General features: G+C 45.3%; 3 protein-coding genes across 6 annotated transcripts; all 3 read right to left on the bottom strand.

Moving 5' to 3' along the window:
* Positions 1-63: 63 nt before the first annotated feature.
* sf1 (splicing factor 1) lies at positions 64-14076 on the bottom strand. Its single transcript, XM_056575245.1, has 12 exons — positions 13565-14076; positions 13178-13309; positions 11544-11619; positions 9664-9816; positions 9212-9301; positions 8882-9065; positions 8214-8329; positions 7887-7994; positions 4398-4584; positions 3381-3768; positions 2888-3052; positions 64-2178 (listed from the first exon to the last, which is right to left on the bottom strand). The coding sequence occupies exons 1-12, from the start codon at positions 13824-13826 to the stop codon at positions 1850-1852; spliced, it is 2190 nt and encodes a 729-aa protein (XP_056431220.1). The 5' UTR covers positions 13827-14076; the 3' UTR covers positions 64-1849.
* Positions 14077-14809: 733 nt separating this feature from the next.
* Positions 14810-18352, bottom strand: LOC130369739 (RNA-binding protein 4.1-like). Its single transcript, XM_056575250.1, has 2 exons — positions 17947-18352; positions 14810-16924 (listed from the first exon to the last, which is right to left on the bottom strand). The coding sequence occupies exons 1-2, from the start codon at positions 18350-18352 to the stop codon at positions 16056-16058; spliced, it is 1275 nt and encodes a 424-aa protein (XP_056431225.1). The 3' UTR covers positions 14810-16055.
* Positions 18283-23663, bottom strand: rbm4.2 (RNA binding motif protein 4.2). Of its 4 annotated transcripts, XM_056575252.1 has the most exons (4): positions 23558-23663; positions 22451-22885; positions 21369-22138; positions 21072-21159 (listed from the first exon to the last, which is right to left on the bottom strand). In XM_056575252.1, the coding sequence occupies exons 2-3, from the start codon at positions 22860-22862 to the stop codon at positions 21384-21386; spliced, it is 1167 nt and encodes a 388-aa protein (XP_056431227.1). In that variant the 5' UTR covers positions 22863-22885; positions 23558-23663; the 3' UTR covers positions 21072-21159; positions 21369-21383. The 4 variants fall into 4 exon arrangements, with proteins under 4 accessions (XP_056431230.1, XP_056431226.1, XP_056431228.1 ...); XM_056575255.1 differs by lacking the exons at positions 21072-21159; positions 21369-22138 and adding an exon at positions 18283-18364 and having other exon boundaries at positions 23558-23660; XM_056575251.1 differs by having other exon boundaries at positions 19825-22138.
* Between the last annotated feature and the right edge of the window lie 10 nt (positions 23664-23673).

Here is a 23673-nt window from a genome sequence, read left to right as displayed (position 1 = left end):
CCGACACGCGCACACGCATGGCTACGCAACCTGAGCTGGAAGACGTATAGTCCATGCGACGACCATGGACATAATAAAGGCGACGAGCCTTCTTTCCCATTAAACGGTAAACATGGCGTTAAGCGGTTCAACCGTTGGTTCCATAGAGAAGTCGAGTGTCTGTTAGCCATTTGGGCAGACATTGCCTTCCAGGCACAGTTGGAGAAGACCGATGTATTTCGGAGAATCCGCGACCATAGGCTCCAAATAAGCAACAGACTCAGCAAAGTGCGAACTGTGTTGTGTTATCCATTGTTGATAAAACTCTTGACTGGCGGCACTTTTCAGAATTATGGTCCATGCAGAGGACGCTTGGTGATGACGTGTTACGACGTGATGACGTATGTACAAGAGCCTACCGTGGCCAGGCCACAGTTGCGACGGCCAGGTGTACAGGATGAAACACAATCGAAACCTTGTATAATTGATACGTTTATTCGGAATCAGGCAAGATTTCAACAGCTATTTATTCAGGCTAGAACCAATAACACCAGACAGAATCCTGGAAAAAAGTAAAATGCCATCTAATCAATTCGGGGGGGGACAAAATAAAAATAACGGAAGCAACAAAAATACACTCTCACTGCACACCGCTACACTTACGTGGAAAACATTCAAGACTTCCGCGTTCAGGGTGCATAGCAGTAGACTGCTGCATCTAGTCCCCTGGTCGGAAGGAACCAGCTGAACTACAATTGGGGCTAGTAGGGATTGCTTAAAGCAGGGGTCACCATCACAGTGCCCGCAAGGACTATATGAGGGGCCGCAGACCTGTTCTGAAAATAGCACAACTCATTCAACAACTCTTTCCCACCTCTAAGTCATTGTTGATAATTATTGTGAGAAATCATTAACATGATCAGTTTCTTCACATAGATGAGTATCATTAATCAATATTAATAATAGATAACTAAAGGCAAACTGAGCAAATGTTATTTCAGAAGAGTGTATCAAACAGGGTGCCCTTCGTATGACTCAGTACCCATGAAGTAGCTCACAGGTTCAAAAAGGTTGGTGACCCCTGGCTTAAAGCAATCGTAAAATCAGGGGGGAAAAAAATACACAAACCAGAACCTGGAATATTTAAGAAGCCATACGAGGAGTTACAAAAATGTTCAGCTCTGCGGGTCAGCCGAGGACTGAAGAACTGGCGCCGCGCACATCATATTTTGCTACAAAAATATTAATCTCATTTGCGTCAAACCAAAAGAATGAAACCGTCACAAATTTAAGTCATGTCTGCTTAATGCAGCCCGGTGGGTTTATTTGAACACTCATGCAAAAACTGTAATTAAACCAGGTCTCAAACTTAAGTAGCTCTGGCTAAATGGAAGTTGAAACCACAACATCCCTACCAGCAAATTAAAGTTAAGAGCTACCTCAGGCCTTGTGGTTCACGAGCAGAATGAGAAAAAGACAAACTCTAGAGCCAAATTGAAAAAACGGGTCAATTGCACAACGTACATTTTGCACCAGAAACATTTTTGTATGGAAACAGACCTTTCTTCGTGGCTGAAAAAAAACAAAAAAAAAAACAGGATACAAACTTTTAAAAACAGGAAATAATTAAATTACGCAAATTTACACCTCCGTCTTTTTTCATCGTTTCCGATATACCGTCACAACGCCAAGGACCAATAAAAAAATAAAGCACAGGTTTTTCACTTTTGAGTGGAAGTACGGATGAACACGGAGAATCTCTCATCAGTCTGTTGATAATGTGTTGATGGCTGTCTGGTGATGATGGTGGTGGTGGTGGGGGTTCTTAAACAAATTTTGGATGGAGGCCTCTCCTGTGGGTGTGAGAGGGTTAATTCGGGGGTGGAGGGGGTGGCGCTGGAGGCATGCCGAAGGGGGGCATGCCTGGGACCCCCATCCCCATCATGGTGACAAAGTTGGAGGGGTCCATGGGCGGTGGGGGAGGGGGCGGCGCGTACATCATGCCGCTGGAGCCGGGCGGAGGCGGCGGGGGGGGTGGCGGCGCGCCCGGGGGCAGCGGCGGCTGGACGCCTGGCGGAGGCGGGACCATGGACGGGTTGGTCATGGGCGGCGGGGGCTGGGGGCCGGCGGCGGCCGACTGCTGGGGCTGCTGCCAGGGGGGCAGGGAGCCGCTGGCCGCGCTGGAGGTGGTGGTCGTATCTTTTGGAGAGGTGGGGGCTTAAGGTTAGAGCGGGATCGGCCGGCACAAGCCGTTTGGGAAACGGGCCTCTTCTGACATCACAGGTGGACACGCCCACCTGTGATGTCAGAAGAGGCCTGTTTTGAAAACGGGCCTCTTCTGACATAAATAATAATAATAATAATTCATTTTATTTGTTGAGCACTCTTCATTCTAGCAGAATCTCAGAGTGCTAGTATACAATTTTATTATTATTATTTTTTTTAAAGTAGGAAATGCCTTTATGAATAAAAAGGTTTTTCACAGGTGGGCGTGTCCACCTGGACGTACCCTGGATGGATCAGTCTACCAGCCTACCCAGCAGAAGACATCTTGACGTCATCGTCCCCGATTCCACTCGTTTTAGTGCCGTTACTGTACAGTGTGCGGCCCATTGTGCCCCACCGCAACGACCTCAAGCAGCAGGCCCCCGCATCATTACAGACAATGCTAGTCTAGACGACGCCTGTTACACAACTCAGTACTATTTCCGATCAACACCCCAACACCACCCGTAATGTCAATCCACCAGCTTCCAATATTTAGATTGATTTTGGACCGCTGGGGTTGAACCAAAGAGAAACATTGTTAGAACGAAAAAAAGAAACAAAGCGACCCATCAACAAAAGCTCTGACTTGGGTCTTGGCCTCTAAGCCTACTTGGTGTGCAGGTCATGCAGGCAGGCTTACTCTGTTGCCATGGCAGGGACGCACTGGACGCCATGCTGCTGGTCGGCGGGGGAGGCGGGGCCTGCTGTTGCCACGGTGGCAGGGGTCCAGAGGGCGGTGGGGGGGGCTGGTTGCTCGGCGGTGGGGGAGGTGGGGGCATCATGCCCATGGGAGGGGGCAACAGACCTACAGGGGGAGGGGGGAGAAAGATTGAGGTTACCATGGGATGGTTTCTATTGGGCAGCTGCACACGGCAAGTTGGTATCAAAACTAATGAAGAACCAAGGAGGGAGACATTTGCATATCTGATTATATAAAAACTAGGCATTTAGGGAAATGGTATTCAAATCAAATGGTGATATTTGAATGTCCCAACTTGCAATGTATTCCCGTTTAAAAAACGAAAAGTGCAATAAGACATTCCGTCCATTGAAGGCGCCGGGCTGAATTCTAACCAACAGAACAAAGAGGGTGACTGAATGAATGAATGCAGAGGTGGGGGGGGGGGGCTTACCCATGTGGTGTCCGTGACCCTGGCCCATGGGGGGCGGCGGGGGCTGCATCCATGGGGGCGGGATGCCGTTGGGGTTGTGGGACATGGGGGGTCCTCCCATGTTGGACATGGGTGGCGGGTAGCCGTGGTGCCCGCCGTGCCCTAGTGAATGGCCGCCACCGTGGCCCCCGCCATGACCGCCTCCGTGGCCCCCGCCATGGTTCCCGCCGTGGCCCCCGCCGTGGTTCCCGCCGTGGTTCCCGCCGTGGTTCCCACCGTGGTTCCCACCGTGGCCCCCGTGTCCACCACCATGGCCTCCTCCGTGGCCCCCGCCGTGCCCTCCTCCATGCATGCCGCCGTGGTAGTTCCGGCTCTCAGAGGGACCAGAGTTCATCCACGGAGGACGGTTCTGTCAAAGCAAGGCCGACACACAACGTGGTTAGGACATCAGAACCCATCTACTGACGTCTCTTAGGCCCAATCCCATTTCTACCCCTTACCCTTACCCCTCGCCCTTGTTTTGAAGGAGTAAGGGGAAGAGGGAAAGGGGTAGAAATGGGATTGGGCCTTACTCTCGTTCCGATAGGTCTTTCAGCTATGTTAAATAGCCACGCTTTAAACAAGTAGCACCTTCGTCGCTTTCCCCAACTCGACTGAGATTCTGTTTCTCGAGTGGTGATCTACGCTGGATATCAAGAGGTTTAGGTGTTAAAGTATTCTACCTTCAGAATCTTTAATTAAAGGATTTAAATGCGATAGTATGCAGCAAGGGCAGCCCTTCTGTTCAATAAAACAGGTCACGGACCTTTGTCCATTTTTTTTTTTAATGACACATAAATGGCCCCTCTGTCACACACTTAGCAGTGATCGGTGCATTCTACTCGCCCCCCCCCAGACCGACAGAGACAAGCAGGCGGTAGACGCCTCCAACAGTGTTGGCTCCCTAGGGAGGCCTCCTTAAAGCCCACAGCCTTAGCAACGGTCCCCCGACATGGAGCCTCTGGATCAGGGGCCGGAGCAGCTGGGCAGCGGACCGACCTGCTGAGAGTTGTTGGAGTTGTTGGAGCGGTTGCCGCCCCCTTGGTGCGAGTGTCCCCCGCCGGACGACGGCACGGGCGCCTCTCCCAGCTCCGCCATGAGGGACAGGTACTCCTTGTCCATGCGGGCCTTGTCCTGGGCCGACTGAGGGGGCTCTCCGGGCGTGGCCCTCTGGGCGGTGAACGAGCTGGAGGGGGTGGGGGGGGGGGAGGAAGCGTATAGTCAGGACGGGGGAGTCTCGGCGCCCAGGGATTAAAGTGAAAAAAAATCTTCTGACTGAAATTTTATTCGCGCTACAGCCAAGTCACGTGCAGTGTGTGAAACATGTTCCAGGTTAGGTTACTTTACACCTGCTTAAGAAATACAAATGTATAAAACGTCAGCACCAAATGCAGCCATCACGTTTAAATGCTCGACCAATACTGTTTTACAGGAGGAGGATTTTAAACAGCTGTTCTTTTGCATCTATTGCAATTTTTTTGTTGTCTTTTCAATTAGACTCCAAGATTTTTTTTTTGCAAAGCTTGTCTCATATTTTACTCTCTAAAAAAATCAAGCATCTACATAACTTTTCATTACATGTTTTATTTCAAGTAAACCTTTTATATATAAGAAAATACAACAAACAGCACCAGGATTTATCTTATTAAAACAATGAACAACAAACAGAACAAGCATCAAACAAACAACACCAGAATTAAATAACAATTGCAACAACAAGTGCAACTTTGCAAAAAGGCTCATTTTTTTTGCTTTTTGGCAACAAAACCATATGCTTGAAGCTTGGTTACACCGAATGCACGTTTTAGTGGAAAATGGTGTGTATATATATACATTTGTATATAATATATTGAATATATATTTAATATATAATCGGGATGTACATTAAAATGCTTGTGTTTTCAGTCAATTTTAACGGTAGACCTTTTAAATACTCACTATATAATTTGACAATTTTACCGGCGTTGACGTATGACGACATAATACACGCGTGTATTATGTCCATGTTCGAAACTGCATACTACCGTACTGCCGACTACATACTGCGCAGTATGTACTGTATACTGCATACAGAGGGGTATTCCACGAACGGAGGTTAACGCTGAACTCTAGGTTGATTGACCCTGTGCCGACCAACCCAGAGTTTTCGGTTCCACAGCAGCGGTTATGCATTAGTTCAATCAACTCGGGGTTGGTTAACACAGGGTTGGGCGCGTCCACGCCAAACCTAAAAAGACGTGATGTATGGATCATGGAAACCCTGATCGATATGGCGAAACGGGCCGCTTATTTCAATGAAATGGAACTCAAGGTTCTCCTGGAGAGCTATGACGAGGAGAAGGACATTATCACAAGAAAAGGGAACGCTAAAGCCTCTGCAACTCGGAGAACCAAAGCCTGGCAGCGGATCGCTGACCGCGTAAATGCGTTAGTTACACGTCAAAAGCATGATCCTTAATATTTGAGCCATGAATATATAAATATCCCAGTTAAGCATTCTTAAAGATCCTACCACATAACCCCTTTCTTCTAAAACAATATGTACTCCGATTGCTTCCAAGCGGTCAGAGGATCAAGTATAAAAATGAAGTATAAAAAACATACAAACTGGTAAGCTTTTCCCACCATCGTATTGGTATAAATTTAAATAAGCCATTTTTTTTTGCCTTCGAAGTAACACATGCAAACCGGGTGCTTGCCACAGCGCATACTATTCCAAATGTTTCTTTTTTTGGTAACTGGGTAGAAAACCTAAAAGTGACAATTCATCAACTTCACAGATCAAGATGGATCAGTGCTTGTAATGAAGCCGCCGGCTACGATCGAACATTCTCCAGTGGATGCAAGTCCGTTAGGACTATTTTATACTTTATGTTGTAAATGCCTCTCGGCATAGTACTCAGACAATATTGCTCTTTGTATGATAGGAGGCCGATACAAATCTTGGATGGGTCATCTGAAACGACTGTGATGTGCTCAGCATCTCCAGCATTATAGCCTAGATAAAACTACCATTTGAAAAAAACGGAGGGCTACGCAAATAGTCTGGAGTGAACTGAGGCCAGGCCCTCGATTGGTAGTGTTGGCTATGTAAGGCTATTTAAATATATTAAAGATTTGCGCGAGAATCTATATCTCTCCACTCCAGCAAAAAGTCATCCAATATGCCAAGATGTCGAGCCGTGGTCTTATCAATCGCTCCCGGTGGATTGCACGTATAATTTGCGCTCTGATATCAGCAGTTCTCGCATCAAAAGGGCATGCCATTGTGAACACATGAAATCTGCGGCGAACGCCGGTTGAAATACCCAAAACCGGGTTATGTTTCAAACTTAACCTGCGCAAAACCTGGTCCGACCAGGTTTGATTCAGAGCATATGTTGCTATAGCAACTAACATACCGTGATCCTTTTGGAACGGAAAACCTAGGGTTACAGCAAACCCTGGGTTAACTTACCCGGTTATGTGATAAAACCGGCTTTGTGGAACACCCCACAGAATGTGGGATTCAGTATGCAGTATACAGCAGACCGACTGCACCGCAGTATACAGTATGCAAGTTTCCCAGAATGCATTTCGCGGCAGCGGTAGCGGTAAAGCTGCTAAAAGCTGTTTTAATTCTCGCTTCAGTGCTGTTAATACATCACTTTCTTAAGTTTTAATATTTTTTTATGCGAGAAAGTACCTATTACCCCCCCCCCCCCCCCCCCCCCAAAAAAAAACTCCTCGGATCTACATTGATCTCACAAGTGGCCTCTGTGAACTCCAAATGACGGAAATCCGTCGTAGCGACGGAGAACTTTAATCCATGCTCGGCGCCACACGACACTCGCTCATGTTTGGGTAGGTCGCTCCATTCATGCTGACAGGGAGCACGATGGAATGAAGCCTTCGGGCTGCACCGTGTCATCCCCGACAGTTTATGTATTTAAATGTATGACACAGAGTGCTGTTCGTTAGGGCTAGGTAAGAGTATCGACTCATCAATGCACTGCATATTATTTGTTCTCGATTCAATTTCGATCCAGAATTTCTTTGAAATCGATTATTTCCAATAAAGAAATAAAATAAAATAAAGAAGCATACTCAGTCATTGTAAACTAGAAGCGAATATGCCTAAATGGACATGCCCTTTTACATTTGTCCATGTTATGATTATTACTTTTATGCTGCAAGTTGAGCTCAGGAACAATACTATACAATGGTGTATTCCCTTTTTGCTAGTTAAAGCACAATGAAACGGTTCAGTCCTTTTGAAATGGTTAATTCTAAATAATATTTAGGTCTTTTTGTCATCTGCACTTATTATTGGATCGATATCGAAGCATTTGGATCAATATCGAATCGAAATCGAATCGATTCAAGACCTAAATGATCCAATTGAATTGTGAGGTACCTGGCAATACCCAGCCCTACTGTTCATATTTTACAATCAAAGTCGAGCTCGCCGTTCCTGCGGAGCGCCTCGGTACCTGGTGTATTCGTTACCTGGTGTACTTGCAGTCAGACGAGATGTGCCCCGCCCCGCCACACTTGGTACAGAGCGTGGTGTTGGTGATGCTGCGCGGCTCAGAGTTCTGCCATGGACGCAGGATCCTGTGAGGGCGGACCAAACAGAAGCACTTCAGACCCCAAACATTGCACCACAGTGTTACGGAAAGACAAGGATGCCTTTGAAAACTAATCAAAACGAGTTACATTATAAAAACTCTAGTTCCGTTTCACGTAGGCTTCGCCTTACGTCGGACGTCCCGTAAGCCCATAAGGCGAAGCCTACGTGAAACGGAACCACCCGTAAGGAACGCCATGGCTAACCTGTTGTCGTCCTCCCGCAGCGTGCCGTTGAGCCGGGCCAGCTCGCGGAGCTGCATCTTCCTCAGGTCGTTCTGGTCCTCTGGCGTCTCGATGCCCTGCTTCAGGATGTTGCGGATCTACCACGGAAACACAACGCCGTTAGACCTCAGCGCAGCAGCCCTCCTCGACTGCGTGCACACACCGCCCAGGGGCAGGCACTGGCGCGTCATAGACACCGTAGCACTGCATTCATCGTTAAAGAGTCCCGCAGAGAACCAAAAGCATTACCCAATCCTTAATAAATGACCCAGACATTTTTAGACAATACTTGGACAGTTTTCTAGGTATTTAAAGAAGGTATGGTTTCTTTACAAATGAAACCTATAGATTTTTTCAGACGTTTGTAGCAAAGAAACAATAACTCCTTCAAAATAACTAGCGAATGGCTCAAGTATGGACCATTATCTAATCATTTAAAGAAGGTATGGTTTCCTTACAACAGACGCCTTTCGAATTCGAAAGGAGGTCTGTGGTAAAGAAACTATACATACTTTAAATAACCAGCAAATGGTCCAAGTCTGGACCATTTGCTAGTTATTCAAAGAAGGTACGATTTCTTTAAAACAGACGCCTATAGTATTGCATGCACCTCGCCCCAATGCCCGCCACAGGGATGGTGCAGAACTCACTTGCTCCACGGCCTTCTTGACGTTCTCCATGGTGTTGGCTGTGACCAGGGCGTGCAACGGCTCGTCCTCCCCGGGCAGCATCTGCCCGTCCTTGCGGCCCACCTTGCCCTCCTTCACGGAGCCCTTGCCGCGGATCATGATCTTGGCGCAGCACTCCTTCTCGATGTTCTTCAGGGTGTTACCACTGAACACATAAACAAAGGAGGGGGGGGAAGGAGGCTTAACGTTAGGCGACTAAAAATACGGCGAAAAACGGTAGGAAAAATAATGTTTAATTATGGTCACGCTGCTCATGGGAAACAAGCGCAGAGCTCTAATGATGTGACTTACCGAGGTCCAATCAACAGCCCCACAAAGTTGATCTCAGGGTATTCATCCTGGGGGATCATGACTTTGTCGTTGACTCTGGTCGCCGGGGGTCTGGGGACAGAGAACACAACGGTATGATGCAGGAGGACGTCTAACAGTTAGAAAAAGCTCAACAATAATGGAACTACTGGTTAGTCTTCTAACATCTTAGAGAGTGAACAAGCATCAACATTCATATTTTTTCTCAACGGAATGCATGGGGTGGTATCCTTCAGCTGGCAGACTTGCGCCGAGTTTTTAGCCGTTCTCTGGTCAAGTGTGGAGAACCGTAATCAATCCAATAACTGTTCCGCACACAGAAGCTCCTCAGAAAGCAAACTCGTACCATTTTAACACTTGACGCTTAGCTTGTAGCACATTCACTCCCATAACACAAACATGTCTACAAGGGGCAGGGGCGGCCGGCTGCGTACTTGTAGTCCGCGGGGGGCTTGAACTCTGGGTTGAGGCCGACCATCTCCGTGATGAGCGAGTGGCGCTCCTCCTCCAGCTTCTTGCGGGTGCGGTACTCGCGCGTGTTCAGCCTCTTGCCCTCGCTGTTGTAGATGGGCTCGGGAGAGGGAGACCTGCGCGGTCAGAAACAGACAGGAGGGCGGTCGTCAGTGCCTCGCCGCACCACGGTGCAGACAACCAAAGCTTCCCTGATCCTGTCTGACTCCACTAGGACGTGGTTCACACGGTGACGTAAAACACGCTAGGCTATTTGGAATGAGAGAATGCCACTTGATCGTCGTCAATATAATAACGATTCAGAGTCGGTACTTAAAGAGCTTGAGGGTTGGAAGTACTCAGAGAGGGGGGAAAAAAACAAAAATCGATCCTGAAATAGGGCGACTTGGAGAAACACATGCCAATGTAAAGGAATGAGAAATCAAATGATATGGGAATTCTGACCTAACATGTTATGAGCCAAAGAGCTCAATTACATCACAGTTTCAGTTCAGAATTAGGGCAGCCTGGGCTGCATGGTGGTGATTAAACCAAGGTGCCTGGAAGGACATCCACCACAAAAATAAATCCAAAAAAAAAAACGGCCACAAGTTAACCTGCATACAGGGTTGTTGGCCTAATGGATGAATAGTCGGTGGTAAATAAATAAAAATGGTTATAAAAAAAAAGGGCGGATCCTAAAGCAGAAACGCTGGCTCTGAGCGTTGCCGGGTGTTGTCGTGGTGGGAAGAGGTCCGTACCTCCCCGGGGATGCTGAGAACCTGTGTGGTAGCGGTCGTTAAGGAGACCCTGTGCTTGAGAAAGGGTTAGCTTGACGTGGGGGTAATTTGGGTTAGAGAAAAGGAATTAAGATTAGATGGTCACCTTTTCCTAAAGACCTCCCCTTAGGAGAGACACGCGTGTGACCACTTGGACGTCCAAGAGGAAGAGTGGAAATTATAAAGTCAAATAAAAAGTTTTTTTTTTTTTTAAAGTTAGAAAGAACTTCCAACGGTGACAACCTGAAACACCCTTGGTTTGTTTCATGTTAGAGTGGGGGAGTCGTTTATGAATGTCCTGGAATAAAGTGGGTTGTTTTGGTTGCTGTGGAGATATCCGATTAACAGTAGTGTAAGAAATCTCTGTACCAGGAAACATGACTTGCTCAAAAGAGGCCAATCTCACACAGTCTTGAAAGCAATGGCATTTCCTGCAAGGATAGACAGTTGAGTCTATATGTTAGACGATAATAATCAAAAGGCATAACTGCCCAACCCTCAGAAATTCTGACAGTACCTCAAATAATTATTAACCTAACTCTACATTCCACATCACATTCGACATAACCTTTTAAAATCTCATACTGACCCACACCGGCTTTAGATATGAAAAACATTTCCCCGCCAGTAGTTATACCTTACATTAACCCATTAAACTAATCACAAGCAACAATCCATCAGATCAGACATCAATAAATAAGGTCTGAAAGTGAAAAGTAGGACTGCCTGACTTCCTGGTATGTATATGTCAATTATACTATTTAGATATATGCCTCAGTTTCAAATTAATACTGCACTACATTAATCTAGGTTAACATATTCAAGATTTTTTGTAATATCCTACCTTTGCTCTTCTTGCAATTGGCCAGAGTATAAACAAGATTAATCAGAAATCAAAATACTATTATATAGAAAATTCTAAATATTCTAGCACTTTTCAAAGACACATCTACCTAAGTGATCGAAAGGTCACGTTTCTGTCGCTGGTAAGCTAAGACACACATCTTGTTTTTTCTTCGAGAAAGAAAAAACATCAAGAAGGTAGAGAAAGTGTTACTGTTGGTGGGTTTAAATCTTTTGCCGACCTGTCCTCAGGGTTAACAGGAATTCCCAGGTCTCCTGTACGCAGTTTACGAGTCAGGTCTTCGATCTGCAGTTGGACTGTAAGTGTTCAGGTTAGGAAAGAAAAAAAAACACACAAGGATGGAGAGAAATTTGGTTATCAACAACAACATCAGGGCAGACGGCACGCTTCAGAATCAGTCGCGCCGTCTCGTTTTCAACCGAGATATAAAGTACGATTGCAGCCATTGATAAATCACTTCAGATTAAGATTAGGTAAAAAAAAAACACAACCCCTTATAATCAAAAACAGATTTATAGAGCAGGGAAACCTTACCAAACTCTGGGGAAAGGAGAACATCGAATTAACAAATACAGTTATTAACAGCCCTCTACATATCTCCAGATATCCCAACAAGTTTGTATCGTGTAAATAGATAATCCCCAAATTCTCCAAAAGGGAGAAAACATTTAGCAACATCATTTCAGTGAATGACCCAACCACGGTTCCAAGAAATACCAGCCAACTTGATTGGTTCTGATCCAGCCAAAAGACAGTACCTATTCTGAACACTTTAACATGGCGCAGGCATTTAAAGGAACCGTGTGTTCTAGGCCTTATTAGTATTAATGATCATACAAGAAAGACAACAGTGCCCGGGGTCAGCAGTTTCACAGAACATATAAGGGTGGGAGGTGAGGGGATTATAGCTTTTGCATTCAAGAAGATAAAGAATCATGAATACCACAACCCCATTATGCATCCAGTTTAAGACTTAATTCTTGCAAAAGTATATTGTCAATGCAATTAATGTAATTATTAATACAGTCTGTGTATTGCAAATAATCATTTCAAAGCCCCCTTCTCAAGAATGAAGAGGTTCTACTTAATGAGCAAAGGAACATGTGACAACCAAAAGGTAGGCACAAATTAACACTTACACCAAGGAGACCAACCATTAACAATGAGTGGGGCACATCAATAACAGTATCAGTTATTGACAGTAAATTTGCTCCAGTATACGGGTGTCACAGTGCTGCTGAAAGGCATTTGAGATTCCTCCACTTCAACAGCATCAGTGCAGAAAAGTGTGTTTTCCAAGTATGGGACTGTCTAAAATCCCATAACTGTGGATAAGATCTGTGTTTTGAACCATGGGGTTTACATTATAACATTCAAGTCTCTTTCTTTAAATTTGTTGTCATCTTGCCATTGAACAGCACTGCAGACACTTGGAAAAACTAAGCATGTCAGGAAATATCCCAAACCCCCATGCAAGGGAATGAAACTGGTGATGTAGAGGGGAACAGGCAAGACAGTGACACCTGTAGGTTTCAAAATATTTAGCATTTGGCGTCTTAGTCATCTTCTTGAAAATGAATGCCCAACGGTATGCAAACCCGAAAGCAAAAAACAATGCCTAATTAGAAACTACACACCATAAAAACACATTCAAAACAGTTATTTGGGCCCACGTATTTACGTGGAGATCAGACTCATTGGGCCGTTCATTTCATTGATATTGGACATCAAACATGAACAATAAAAAACTGAAGCACATCTTGGACCATATCTAATGATAAAGAGCCAAGAATGTACACAATTTAACTCAAAGATTTAAGTTGCTGCAAAACATGTTCATGCTTTCCAATTTACCTATATATGCTCTCTCCTGATCTCGGGTCAGTCCGGGAGGAATGACCGTGGGCATGCCGGGGATAATGGTCTTCTGGTCGGGCGTCTCACAACTCCACCGACTCCTTTTCCTCGACTTCTTCTGGCCTAAATCTGTAAGGAAAACACATGCTGAAGTGCATTGAATACACCTCAAACTAACCTACCAAGTAAACAAATATATAGGCATCTCCTGTATTATATCCACACCACCTACCATACACGTCGTACAAGGCCATAGGCTCATAATGGGCCTGTAATCCACGCCATTTAGCAACCCGCTAACTAGCTAGCTAATGGGGCGCCTGCTTAAACAGGGCTATACAACAACTAGCTACGGTTAGCATCCAGTGCAACGGCGTTAATTACCTGCTTTTGACATTGCCACGGCCACGGGAGATAGCTGCTGCGGTGGAACGGGGAATGTTGCCACCGTATTGAACTGACTTGGTGCGGGAAAGCTGACAGTGGGCATTGGCGGCTGGAAAGTCTGCGGCGCTGGAAAGGCTGCGGGCGGCCCCGGAGTCGGCATGAGTCCATTTCCAGCTCCAGGCCCGGACTCAAATCCTCGTTTAGCGCCAATACTAGGATGCAGCTTCCCCAAAGGGGTCGCGTTTGCTCCTGTGGCCATTTCCTTATATTCACAAAGCCGTTTGAGGTAACTCGATAACGTGTAAACAGGTCTAAAAGTATAAAGATATTATAAATTTAAAAAAATGCCGTCTGGAGACTCCTTTGCTACGGTGTCGTTTCCTTGATGTACGCTACCGTCAAAATGGCGCACGGCTCAAATCAACAAAGATTGATTCAATACATTGGGACGATCTTCCATTGGTCTAGACAAGCCCCACCTATCATGGCGAATGATCTCCTGTTGGCTAAAATTGTCGCCTACTCGGCTTCCTCGTTCGCATACAGTGTTGCTTACCTCAAACCCAACCCCGTCTTTCAACCGTCAATCAGTCCACAGACCTATGGCAAGCCGAATTGTCATTTATTAACTAAGTTTGACTATCCGGAATTAACATTGTAGATATCAACAACTTCTTTCTGACCAGTCGTAATTACATTTTGAATAGTTGGAATTTTCATTCAAGAAATCTGTAACGTCATTTTGCCTAGTCAAGGCTCAAATTAAAGATATCTGTAATTAGATTTTGACTAGGCGGAATGAAAGTTACAGATATCTACAATTTTAGATATCTCTAATCAAAATTCCATTCAAGATATCTATAACTTGATAATAGATATCTACAATTAAATTATGACTATCCCTAACTCCAGTTTGAGATATCTACGTCATTTTGATTAGTCGTAACTCCAGTTAGAGATATCTACAACTTAATTTCGCCTAGTCAAAACTTAATTTAAGATATCTGAAAAGGGACATGTAGATATCTTGATTTAGGTGAGTTAAAGATATCTTGAACTGGAATTATAACTAGTCAGAATCAAATTGTAGATATCTCAAACTGGAATTACAGATAGGCCTATCTACAATTCAGTTGCAGATATCCGTAATTCACAAAGTGGATATCTGCAACTGAATTGTAGAAATCTGCAATGAGAAACCCCATAGACATGAATGGAGAAAATGACGTAATTTCTCCTAGGTGGAAAGTCTTTGTGGATATCTGAAATGACAATTGTGGATAGGAGGAATGTAGTTGCGGATATCCGAAATGTTAGTTTTGACTACGCGAAACTGAATTGCAGATATCTGCAACACATATCCAGTCTAGCGAATTTATGTCAAATTGGATTGCCATACTGACCAGCTATTTAATAATATGCCTTAAGAAAATCTATACAGCACCTTATGCATTGTTACGCACTTCTATGTCAATGTACGTGTTGTGCATCTGCACAATTTCGATTTTGACTACATGTTCACCAATGTTAATGTACTGCATTTAAATGCGTCGGATAATCTGTGGTGCTAAAAAAATATTGGCCAGTTGTACATTCTGACCAAATTCTTTTTGGGGTTCCTGCAGCAAGGTTCCCTCGTGATACCGTCCAGATCAGACAGACACGCTACGTATTCTCATACGAATGACGAAACGTGAGTATCACTACGGCCTCACGATGCTAGATACTTGAAGATATAAGAAACAATTTAAAACCCTAACATTAATTGCCTATACGACTGGTGTAAGTGTTGGAGTGCATCAATAAAATACAGAGTCAGAGGGAAAAATAATTTATTCGACTATCCTTAAAAAAAAGAGTTTAACACAAGGATCAGCTCAGGTTTCACATATTTATATTAAACGAACGTCACGCAACAATTTTTTGCTTTTAACAAACAAAATTAGGTCACTTATTCAGCCCCTGATTCAGTATGGGGTTTTGCTTCACAAACACAAATTCTTACTCTGTATAACCTCTAAAAGAGGCAGATAAACAGCACAAAACAAATGGTCACAGGTTAAAAAGCTACAGAGTAAACCATGATTCAAATGTGTAGCAGGTCACCTTTAAAACATGCTTCTACATGGATTCTTATTTGTTAGTGTTATCCAATGAGTATATATGTACAAGTTTAGCTTCACTGAGAAACACACAATGTATTACACTAAAAAAGTAACATGTCATTCAAAAATGTTATCATAAGAAAGACGGAGTAATGCAAATGAGTAGTCGTCCCACATGTTGGGACATCACCTGCAAAGACTCAGAGCATACCACAACAGACAGCTACGAGTCAATCATATGAAGCTTATATGCAGTATTTCAATGTGGCTTTCCTCATTGATAACCCAGCTTATGTGAACAGTCAACTCTCATACTTACTCCTGTGTTTCATGGGCTACATTAAGAACTAAATGCCGGTGGCCCCGTTAGCAGAGTCGCATCGCTAGTAGGCATAGCGCGCCCGCTCAGCATAGGTATCCCGCGAGAGGTCAAAGGGCGTGCTTCTCGGGAGGGAGGCCATCGAGGCGGCCCGCGAATGCTCAAAGCCGTACCTCTCGGGCTCGGGGGGCACTTTCCGAATGGGACTTCGGTCACGGGCGTAGTATGAGGTGACCGGGGCCGCCGCAGCAGGGAGGGGAGGGCACTCGTAGGGGTCGATGCTCGAGCGTGGCACACGTTCCCGCGCTATAGCGGCGGAAGGAGGCGGAGGGGGGGATGGCGCCGCCAAGGGGACCTCGTAATAGCCGGCTCCGTATGGGTGAGCCCTGTACTTCTCGTAGAAGTCCATGACACCGTACGGGTCCCTTTCGTCGCTAGGGGGCTGCCGCGCCGGGTAGCCAGGCACCGCGCTATAGAGTGAGCCGCCGCCGCCCGCGTAAGCTGCTCCGCTGCCGTACATCCGAGCCACGCTATGATCCGCTGCGGCGCTATAGCTGTAACCCGGGGGCACCCCGTAACTCACAGCGCTCTCGAAGCCCCTGCCGTACCCCGCCACGCCACCGCCAGGACTGGAATACCGGGAATAATCATGTACAGGAGCATAGCCGCCAGCGAAATCCTGACCACCGCCGAAGCCCGGATGGTAACCCCAGCTGCCGCCGCCGCCGCCGCCGCCGCCACGCCCAACAAACCCAGCAGCACTGTATCCGTCGGACTGTGGCTCTGAGCCATTTTCTGGGTAACCGTTTTGATCTAGAGGGCACTCTTTGGACCAGTGGCCTTCCTGCCCGCAACGATAACAACCCGATCTCTCTCCCATTCCCGGCGCGGTGCGCAGGCGGCTAGTGGAAAGCTTCACACTCATCAGTTTGCCTTGAAAAGAAAAGACGCAGGAAGAATTATGCCTTAAACAGATCCTGTTATTCCAATCCGTTTACTTGCATGTTGAAATCTTGCACACAATAAATTAGGCATCTACAATAAAAGTATCCTGCCATCTAAAAGGTGGCCTGTTACATGTATTATGGCTATATCAGGTAGGGAGTACATGCCGTAGAGCAAGGGTCAAACTCTGACTTGCGTGACGATTGATTTAGGATCAACGGCTGATATATTATCACAATTCAAATTACCTCCAAACCGTAGTATCCCAATGAAAGGATTGCACCTTGTGCCATGATTGCCAAGGCATGTGTCAAGATTGCCGTTACTTCCGTACATAACTAACTAGGCCAGATGGCCTCCTTCATGGTTTGAATACCTCTGTGGAGTACCAAGCAACAAATTCCCAAAGCTTCCCATCTGAATGCCACAACAATCTTCCACTACTTACCTGTGCCTGATCCTTAACTTCACTGTCAAGTCAGAGGACATACTCACTCCTGATATTTTCAGCAGCTGTTCCTCGAACTAAAACACTTATATTTTAACTGAAGCTGCATTGACCATATTTCTTATCATAGCTGCACAATCTTCATTAATACTATTGTGCCTGCCCTGCACAATACGATTTTCTGATTAGTTTTAGAAGTTATGTTCAAGTATTAAAGGAAATCTCATCACTTTGGTGCAAGCCTGCCGTAGCAACAATAACATTCCATACCCTGATCTAGCATCCTTCTAGTAAGCAAGTTGAAAGCTTTGGGCCGGTTTCCCATGCTGTCAAGATATGTGTTGCATTAGAAATAAACTAATGATCAAATGAAGACATTGATATACCCCATCTATAAAAGACCATGCATCATAGTTTAAGAGAAACTAAAGTGGTTGCCATGATCGAGTTGCATTGAACCTCGCTGAAAAGGTCACGGCAATATTTAACTAAGTGACCCTCGACTGTGTATGTCGGACATGCCAAATGAAGGATCCTAGCAGCGTCCCCCCCCAGAGTTCACCTTTGAAGGCAGTGTTGTCTAATTTATTGATGGCCTCCAACGCATCATCCATTCTCTCCATGTGAACAAAGGCATAGTCCTTCACTATGTCACACTCCAACACAGCGCCATATTCCTCAAACCTGGCCCGTAACTCTTGGTTGGTGCAGGCAATGTTACCGACGTGTAGCTTAGTTGAAGCTTTGGATTTGCCGCGGCTCAATTCTACATTCATGGGCTGGCCATTCAGCTCATAGTGGTGGAGGTTACGAATGGCCTCCTCCGCCTCCGACTTGTCATCCATGTGGACAAAGCCAAAGTTCTTGACAATGTCACACTCTGCAATCTTGCCATACTGGGAGAACAGAGAGCGTAGGTCATCGGTGGTCGTCTCCGCAGCTAAATTCCCAATGAATATTTTCACCATTGTGCACTTTCACTGCAGAAAAACAAACATTGGGGAAAATAAATTCAAAAATCTGGGGACATTTATAGCACTACAACATTGATAGTTTGACAAGTTTACATGAATAATCCATTTGTATGCACACTGAAGTCTACTTTGGTCTAAATTAAAAGGTTTATTGGAGGTAATAACAAAGGAAGGGCGAAATTGCTCCTGTAGAGCACACTGCAGAATGTGTGTTGCCCATCACTTTCTTACAATTACAAAACGATCTGTGATGAGGATCAATGATCTTGGTTTAGTCAAAGCTACTGCATTGAGTATACTTAAACTATACACATCATGCCAACATATAATACCGCGCTGGCTAGCAAAGGCCAAACCCAAAATAGTACGTCGCAAGATATTTCAAAGCGCAAGCAGCTATACAATTGGAGCACCCATGCCACATGTATCTCTTCGTTGAGGAAAATAATAATCTAGCAGTAACAAATGGGATTTCTTGAGGCAAACCAAAATCAAGCACGAATCGGCATTGTTGTATTTCTGTACAGTACATACCGTGCAAAGCAGGAGTCAATGTCAGGACCACCCGTGAGGATATGTGGATGTGTGTTCTCAACGTTTTAGTATGGCTGGCTAGGCTAATGCTGCGTTGAAGTCAACTGGGAGGTTTCTTGAATTTCTCTCCTCTTCGGGGCGTTTCATCAACGCATCAATAATACAGTGCTTTGTTTAATAAAAAGTTCACCACAGGGAAAATGGTGGTCTTAAACTTGTACCACAATCGAGATGGTTCGTATAGTGTTAATCAGTCAAGTAAGGGTATGGATCTGGGCTCCGATGTGATTGCAATTTGAGGTGTAAAGATCGCAATTAATGTCTTGCAGGGAAGCATATCCTCTCATCTCCCTCTTTAAGTTATCCCTACCATTATCGTCGTACAATTTAAGAAGTAGACGGAGCTTTGGACACTCAGTTGACCTTCCACTTGTCTTGAACGCCTTCTCACCTGTCCAGCATGTTCCGTGGATGGAAGGACCAGGGCAGGTATTGGTGGGCGGATCAAGTAATCAATAGAAATCTGAGGCTGCCGAAAAATAGTTTTTTGAAATCATGACCACAGTGACCAAATATATATATATATATAATCTATGCAGTTTCGAAAAGTCTTTTGACACCTGGGCTGCTGTGGGGTTAAATTACCAGGTTTTATGGTTTAAAAAAATAAATAAAATCTTATTATATTGGGTTAACGGTTTAAACTGCTGTCTAATGTGATGGCATAACAAAGGAGGGATTTTTATTTTTTTTACAGAGAACTAGTCTATACTGGTTACATCCCTAAACCAATGAAGAAAGGTTCTTCATGTGAACTTTAACATGAAATAATTTAATCAGTAGCCTTCATATTTATTAATCTGCATACCCTTGAATATAAGAGATGTAATCGTCAAATAATAGGCTCCTTATGAAAGTATTAACAGCTTGTATTAGCTAATGTTAGCTAGTAGAGTGTCTCGGGTTCAAGTAAAAAGTCTAAATGCAAAGTAAATGTAAAACTGCACACAGAACACAAATGGACTTCACAAACAGTGTGTCACCAAACTAACTTTGGTTTTATTAAAAACCATTTCAGACATATACTGTATGCTGCAACTCTTACAGCCGGTATGAAAAATACAAACTTTATTTCCACAGACTTGAAACTACTAACAAAGGCAACCCAAACAAAGTGTGCCTAACGACCAACAGCCCAAGCCCTGAGATCTACCCTACTCTCTTATTTACTGTTGATATTGCATGTTTAGTTAGCTATTCATGAACTTTATTGTATCATCAATTGTATGTCAATTTAATTAAATTTTTTGGCCACTTATGTGGCAATTTTTTGCCACATACGTGTTCTACTATAACGTTAATCTGTGTGAATTTGTAAATAGAGCAATTAGTTGAGGACACAGTTGAAAATATTGTCGAATAAAGCGTGCTCAATTAAGACAAATTGACCACTGACCAAGCAGCTTACGTTAGGCTGATGGTTACACAACCTCAAAAGTAACGTCTCCCCTGGAACAAAGGCTGGAAGGCTTTGTTTGGAAATAGATAACTTCTGGGATCATGACCCAAGTGCTGGTACAGTTGTTAGGCATCATTTCTGTGTATATAAGATTGAGTTTGTAGTACCATACAAACATTTGTTGACCCTAGATTGCTGGGGTGCTAGGAACTTGCTTAACAACATGTTCATGCAATGGGTTTTGTAAAAACAAATTAAAATATAGATATACGTTTGTAACGGCCACAAAAGGTGGGTTTCCACTCAGCTACCTATGATCACCCGGTCTCCCAATTCCAATGCTGATGATCCAAAGGCTGATAAAAGTAAAAATAAATCACCATTACTCTAATTTACCATTGCCAAAGTTATACAAAATACACATTCTTAATCAGTGTGCCTCACCTGAATAAGCAACATAGGTATATACATTTATATAAAAGGGAGACTTGACTAAAGAATTTAAACCAGCAAAACAAAGCCCGCAAAAATAACCAAAAAAAGGTTTATGTTTTAGTATCAATATTGAAATCCAGATTAAAACTGTAAAATATGTATTCTTATGTTAAGCTGTGGATCGCCCGATGATTGACAAGATTAATCTTCTGCGGGTATCGGAAAGACGGTCCTTGCTCATTCCCACCCACGGCGCGAGAATCCTTTTGTTTTGGGGGGGGGGGGGGGGGGCGCATCGCAAAGACCGATGGAATCATGCCACTCGGGGCGGCAAATGATGGCAAAGGAAAAGTCCCGCAGTTCACAAAAACACCTAAAAAGAAAACAACCGAGTTTTAGGCTTCAAGGTGCGCTGCACAGCCTGTAAGAAGTCAGAGCCTGGACACATCTTTCAGTCAAAAGCGGCTCTCGAAATCCAGACTCGTCCGCTACGTTTTCTTTAGTTTATGTTTAAACATAAAAAGTCGCATTTTCTCTCGGAAGATTGGAAATGTTACCGGCACATTCTCCTGCATTGCTCACCTTGGCGGCGCGGCGTTAGTACGGCGCGTAGCGCGGCGCGTGGTGCTCCTTGGCCCGAGCCACCGCGTACGAGGAGCTTCTGGAGGAGGACGAGGGGGACAGCCGAGAGCGTTCGTAGGCGTAGCTCGCCGAGGTGACCGGCACTCGGCGGATCGGGCTGCGGTCCCGCGAATAGTAGGCGGCGGCGGCGGCGGCGTACGAGGACGGCGGCAGCGGCCGACGCTCGTACGGATCTATGCTGGAGGAGATCCTTGAGAGGGAGGAAGAGGGGGGTGGGGGAGGGGGAAGGTAGGAGAGACGGCGGTCCTCGAAATAGCTGGAGCCGTACGGGGGACGGGCTCTGTATTTCTCATAGTAATCAACACTGCTGCTGTAGCGCTCACGGTCGTAGGCCGAGGGCCGCTCGGCGTAGGGGCCCGCCGCTGCCGCGGCGCTGGCGTACCGGCTGGCTAACTCAGACCCGTAACTACTCAGCCTACGAGGGGGTGGCGGGATGGCGCCCATGTAAGCACGGCTATACGCAGAGCTAGGCATGTACTCAGATCCCGGGGTCATCCCATAGCCACCCCTGCCATAACCCGGCGGGCCCCTGGGGAGGGGGGGGCGGCCACTGTGGCCCCGCATGTCGTCACTGTGGCTACCGTTCCGACCGTCGGGGCAATCTTTTGACCAGTGACCCTGTCTCCCGCAGACATAGCAGCCGGTTTGATCTCCCATTCCCGGAGCCGTGCGAAGCCGACTGGTGGACAGCTGTACGTTCATCAGCTTGCCTTGTGAGGAGAGAGAAGACACGCATGAGACCGTTGGGCTCCGACACGGAAAGCCTGTTACCGACTAGAAAAAGTAAAAAGGGGTTTAGTCAACTTCAACGACATAACAGAGCGGGCCCGAGAGAACACCCCGTTCAACGCATTCTACCACGGACTCTCGCCACCGGTTACAATGAGGACCGTACATTCACTGCAAAGCGGTTGTTACCCGTCACGTGAGCTTTTACCGGGGAGGAGGGTGAGATCAGAATCGAAATCAGAACCTAGAGATAGCAAAGAGATTACAGAAATGTCCCCTTCCCATGATTTCACCTTTAAAGGCTGTGTTGTCCAGCTTATCGATGGCTGCCATGGCATCCTCCATCCGCTCCATGTGCACAAAAGCATAGTCTTTGACTATGTCACACTCCACCACAGAGCCAAACTCCTCGAATTTGCCCTTTAGCTCCTCGTTGGTGGAGCCCTCTCCGAGGTTGCTCACATGGAGCTTGGTGGTGGACTTTGGTCGTCCTTTGCTCATCTCCACGTTCATGCGCTCGCCGTTTAGCTCGTAGTGGTGGAGGTTCCGAATGGCCTCCTCGACCTCGGTCATGTTGTTCATGTGCACAAAGCCAAAGTTTTTGACGATGTCACATTCTGTAATTTTGCCATACTGTGTAAACAGATCCCTTAGCTCCTCCACTGTGGTGCTGGAGGCAAGATTACCGACGAAGATTTTAACCATGGTTATATCCAAGTTGGCAAATCCTGCGGACCAATCAGATGAACAGGGTTAGTAAACAAACGTGCGACGGTTTTGTTTCAAGTCAGGTATGTTAAGTAAAAACCTTGATGTTTTTACCTTACATACCTGACTTGGGGGATACTTTTTTGGTATAGTTTGCTTTATGCAACGAGAATACTAATTAGAGTTGATGATATGACAGCAAACAAGTTATTACGTCATTAGACAATGTTGAGTAGTTGATAAAATGAAACAATGAAAACAATTATTAGATGAATAAAACAGTAACGGCATACTGTCAAATGTGTCCCGCTGCCACCCATTCCACAAACAAAACATCCATTTTAGTATTGACTTTAGCCCAGGCTATCGTAAGCGTCATGCAGACAAAATCTAGCTATATTTTAAAAGCAATTTTTAAATACATATCAACCAGGACGCTGTTGCAAATGTTTTTTTGTATCGTTACAGCGTTGGAAACCTCTGTGCTTGCACAAAAAAGCAGTTTAAATTTGCCAGCCAACAAGCTAATATATGCTAACTTAACTAGCATTGGCGTTAGCTTTTACTTTCACATTAGTGACGAGTAACAGCCACCTCGCGGAGCCACACCTTTTTTATGAAGTCAAATAACGACATTGTACGCCGAGGTACCCAAATTGTATGTGATATTGGAAAATTAAAAGCAAAGTTACCTGAGAAGCGAAATGGGCCTAATACCAATGAATGAAATATGAAATGGCGCCGATCGAGGGACCCCTGCTACGGATGTGACGTAGGTTAAGAAACGTTGAGGAATCAGTTGTCGGCC

The sequence above is a fragment of the Gadus chalcogrammus genome, chromosome 17, assembly GCF_026213295.1.
Source record: "Gadus chalcogrammus isolate NIFS_2021 chromosome 17, NIFS_Gcha_1.0, whole genome shotgun sequence".
In the NCBI taxonomy this organism is placed as follows: Eukaryota; Metazoa; Chordata; class Actinopteri; order Gadiformes; family Gadidae; genus Gadus; species Gadus chalcogrammus.
Note: the sequence above shows the minus strand (reverse complement) of the source record. Positions and strands in the feature narration are given on the sequence as shown.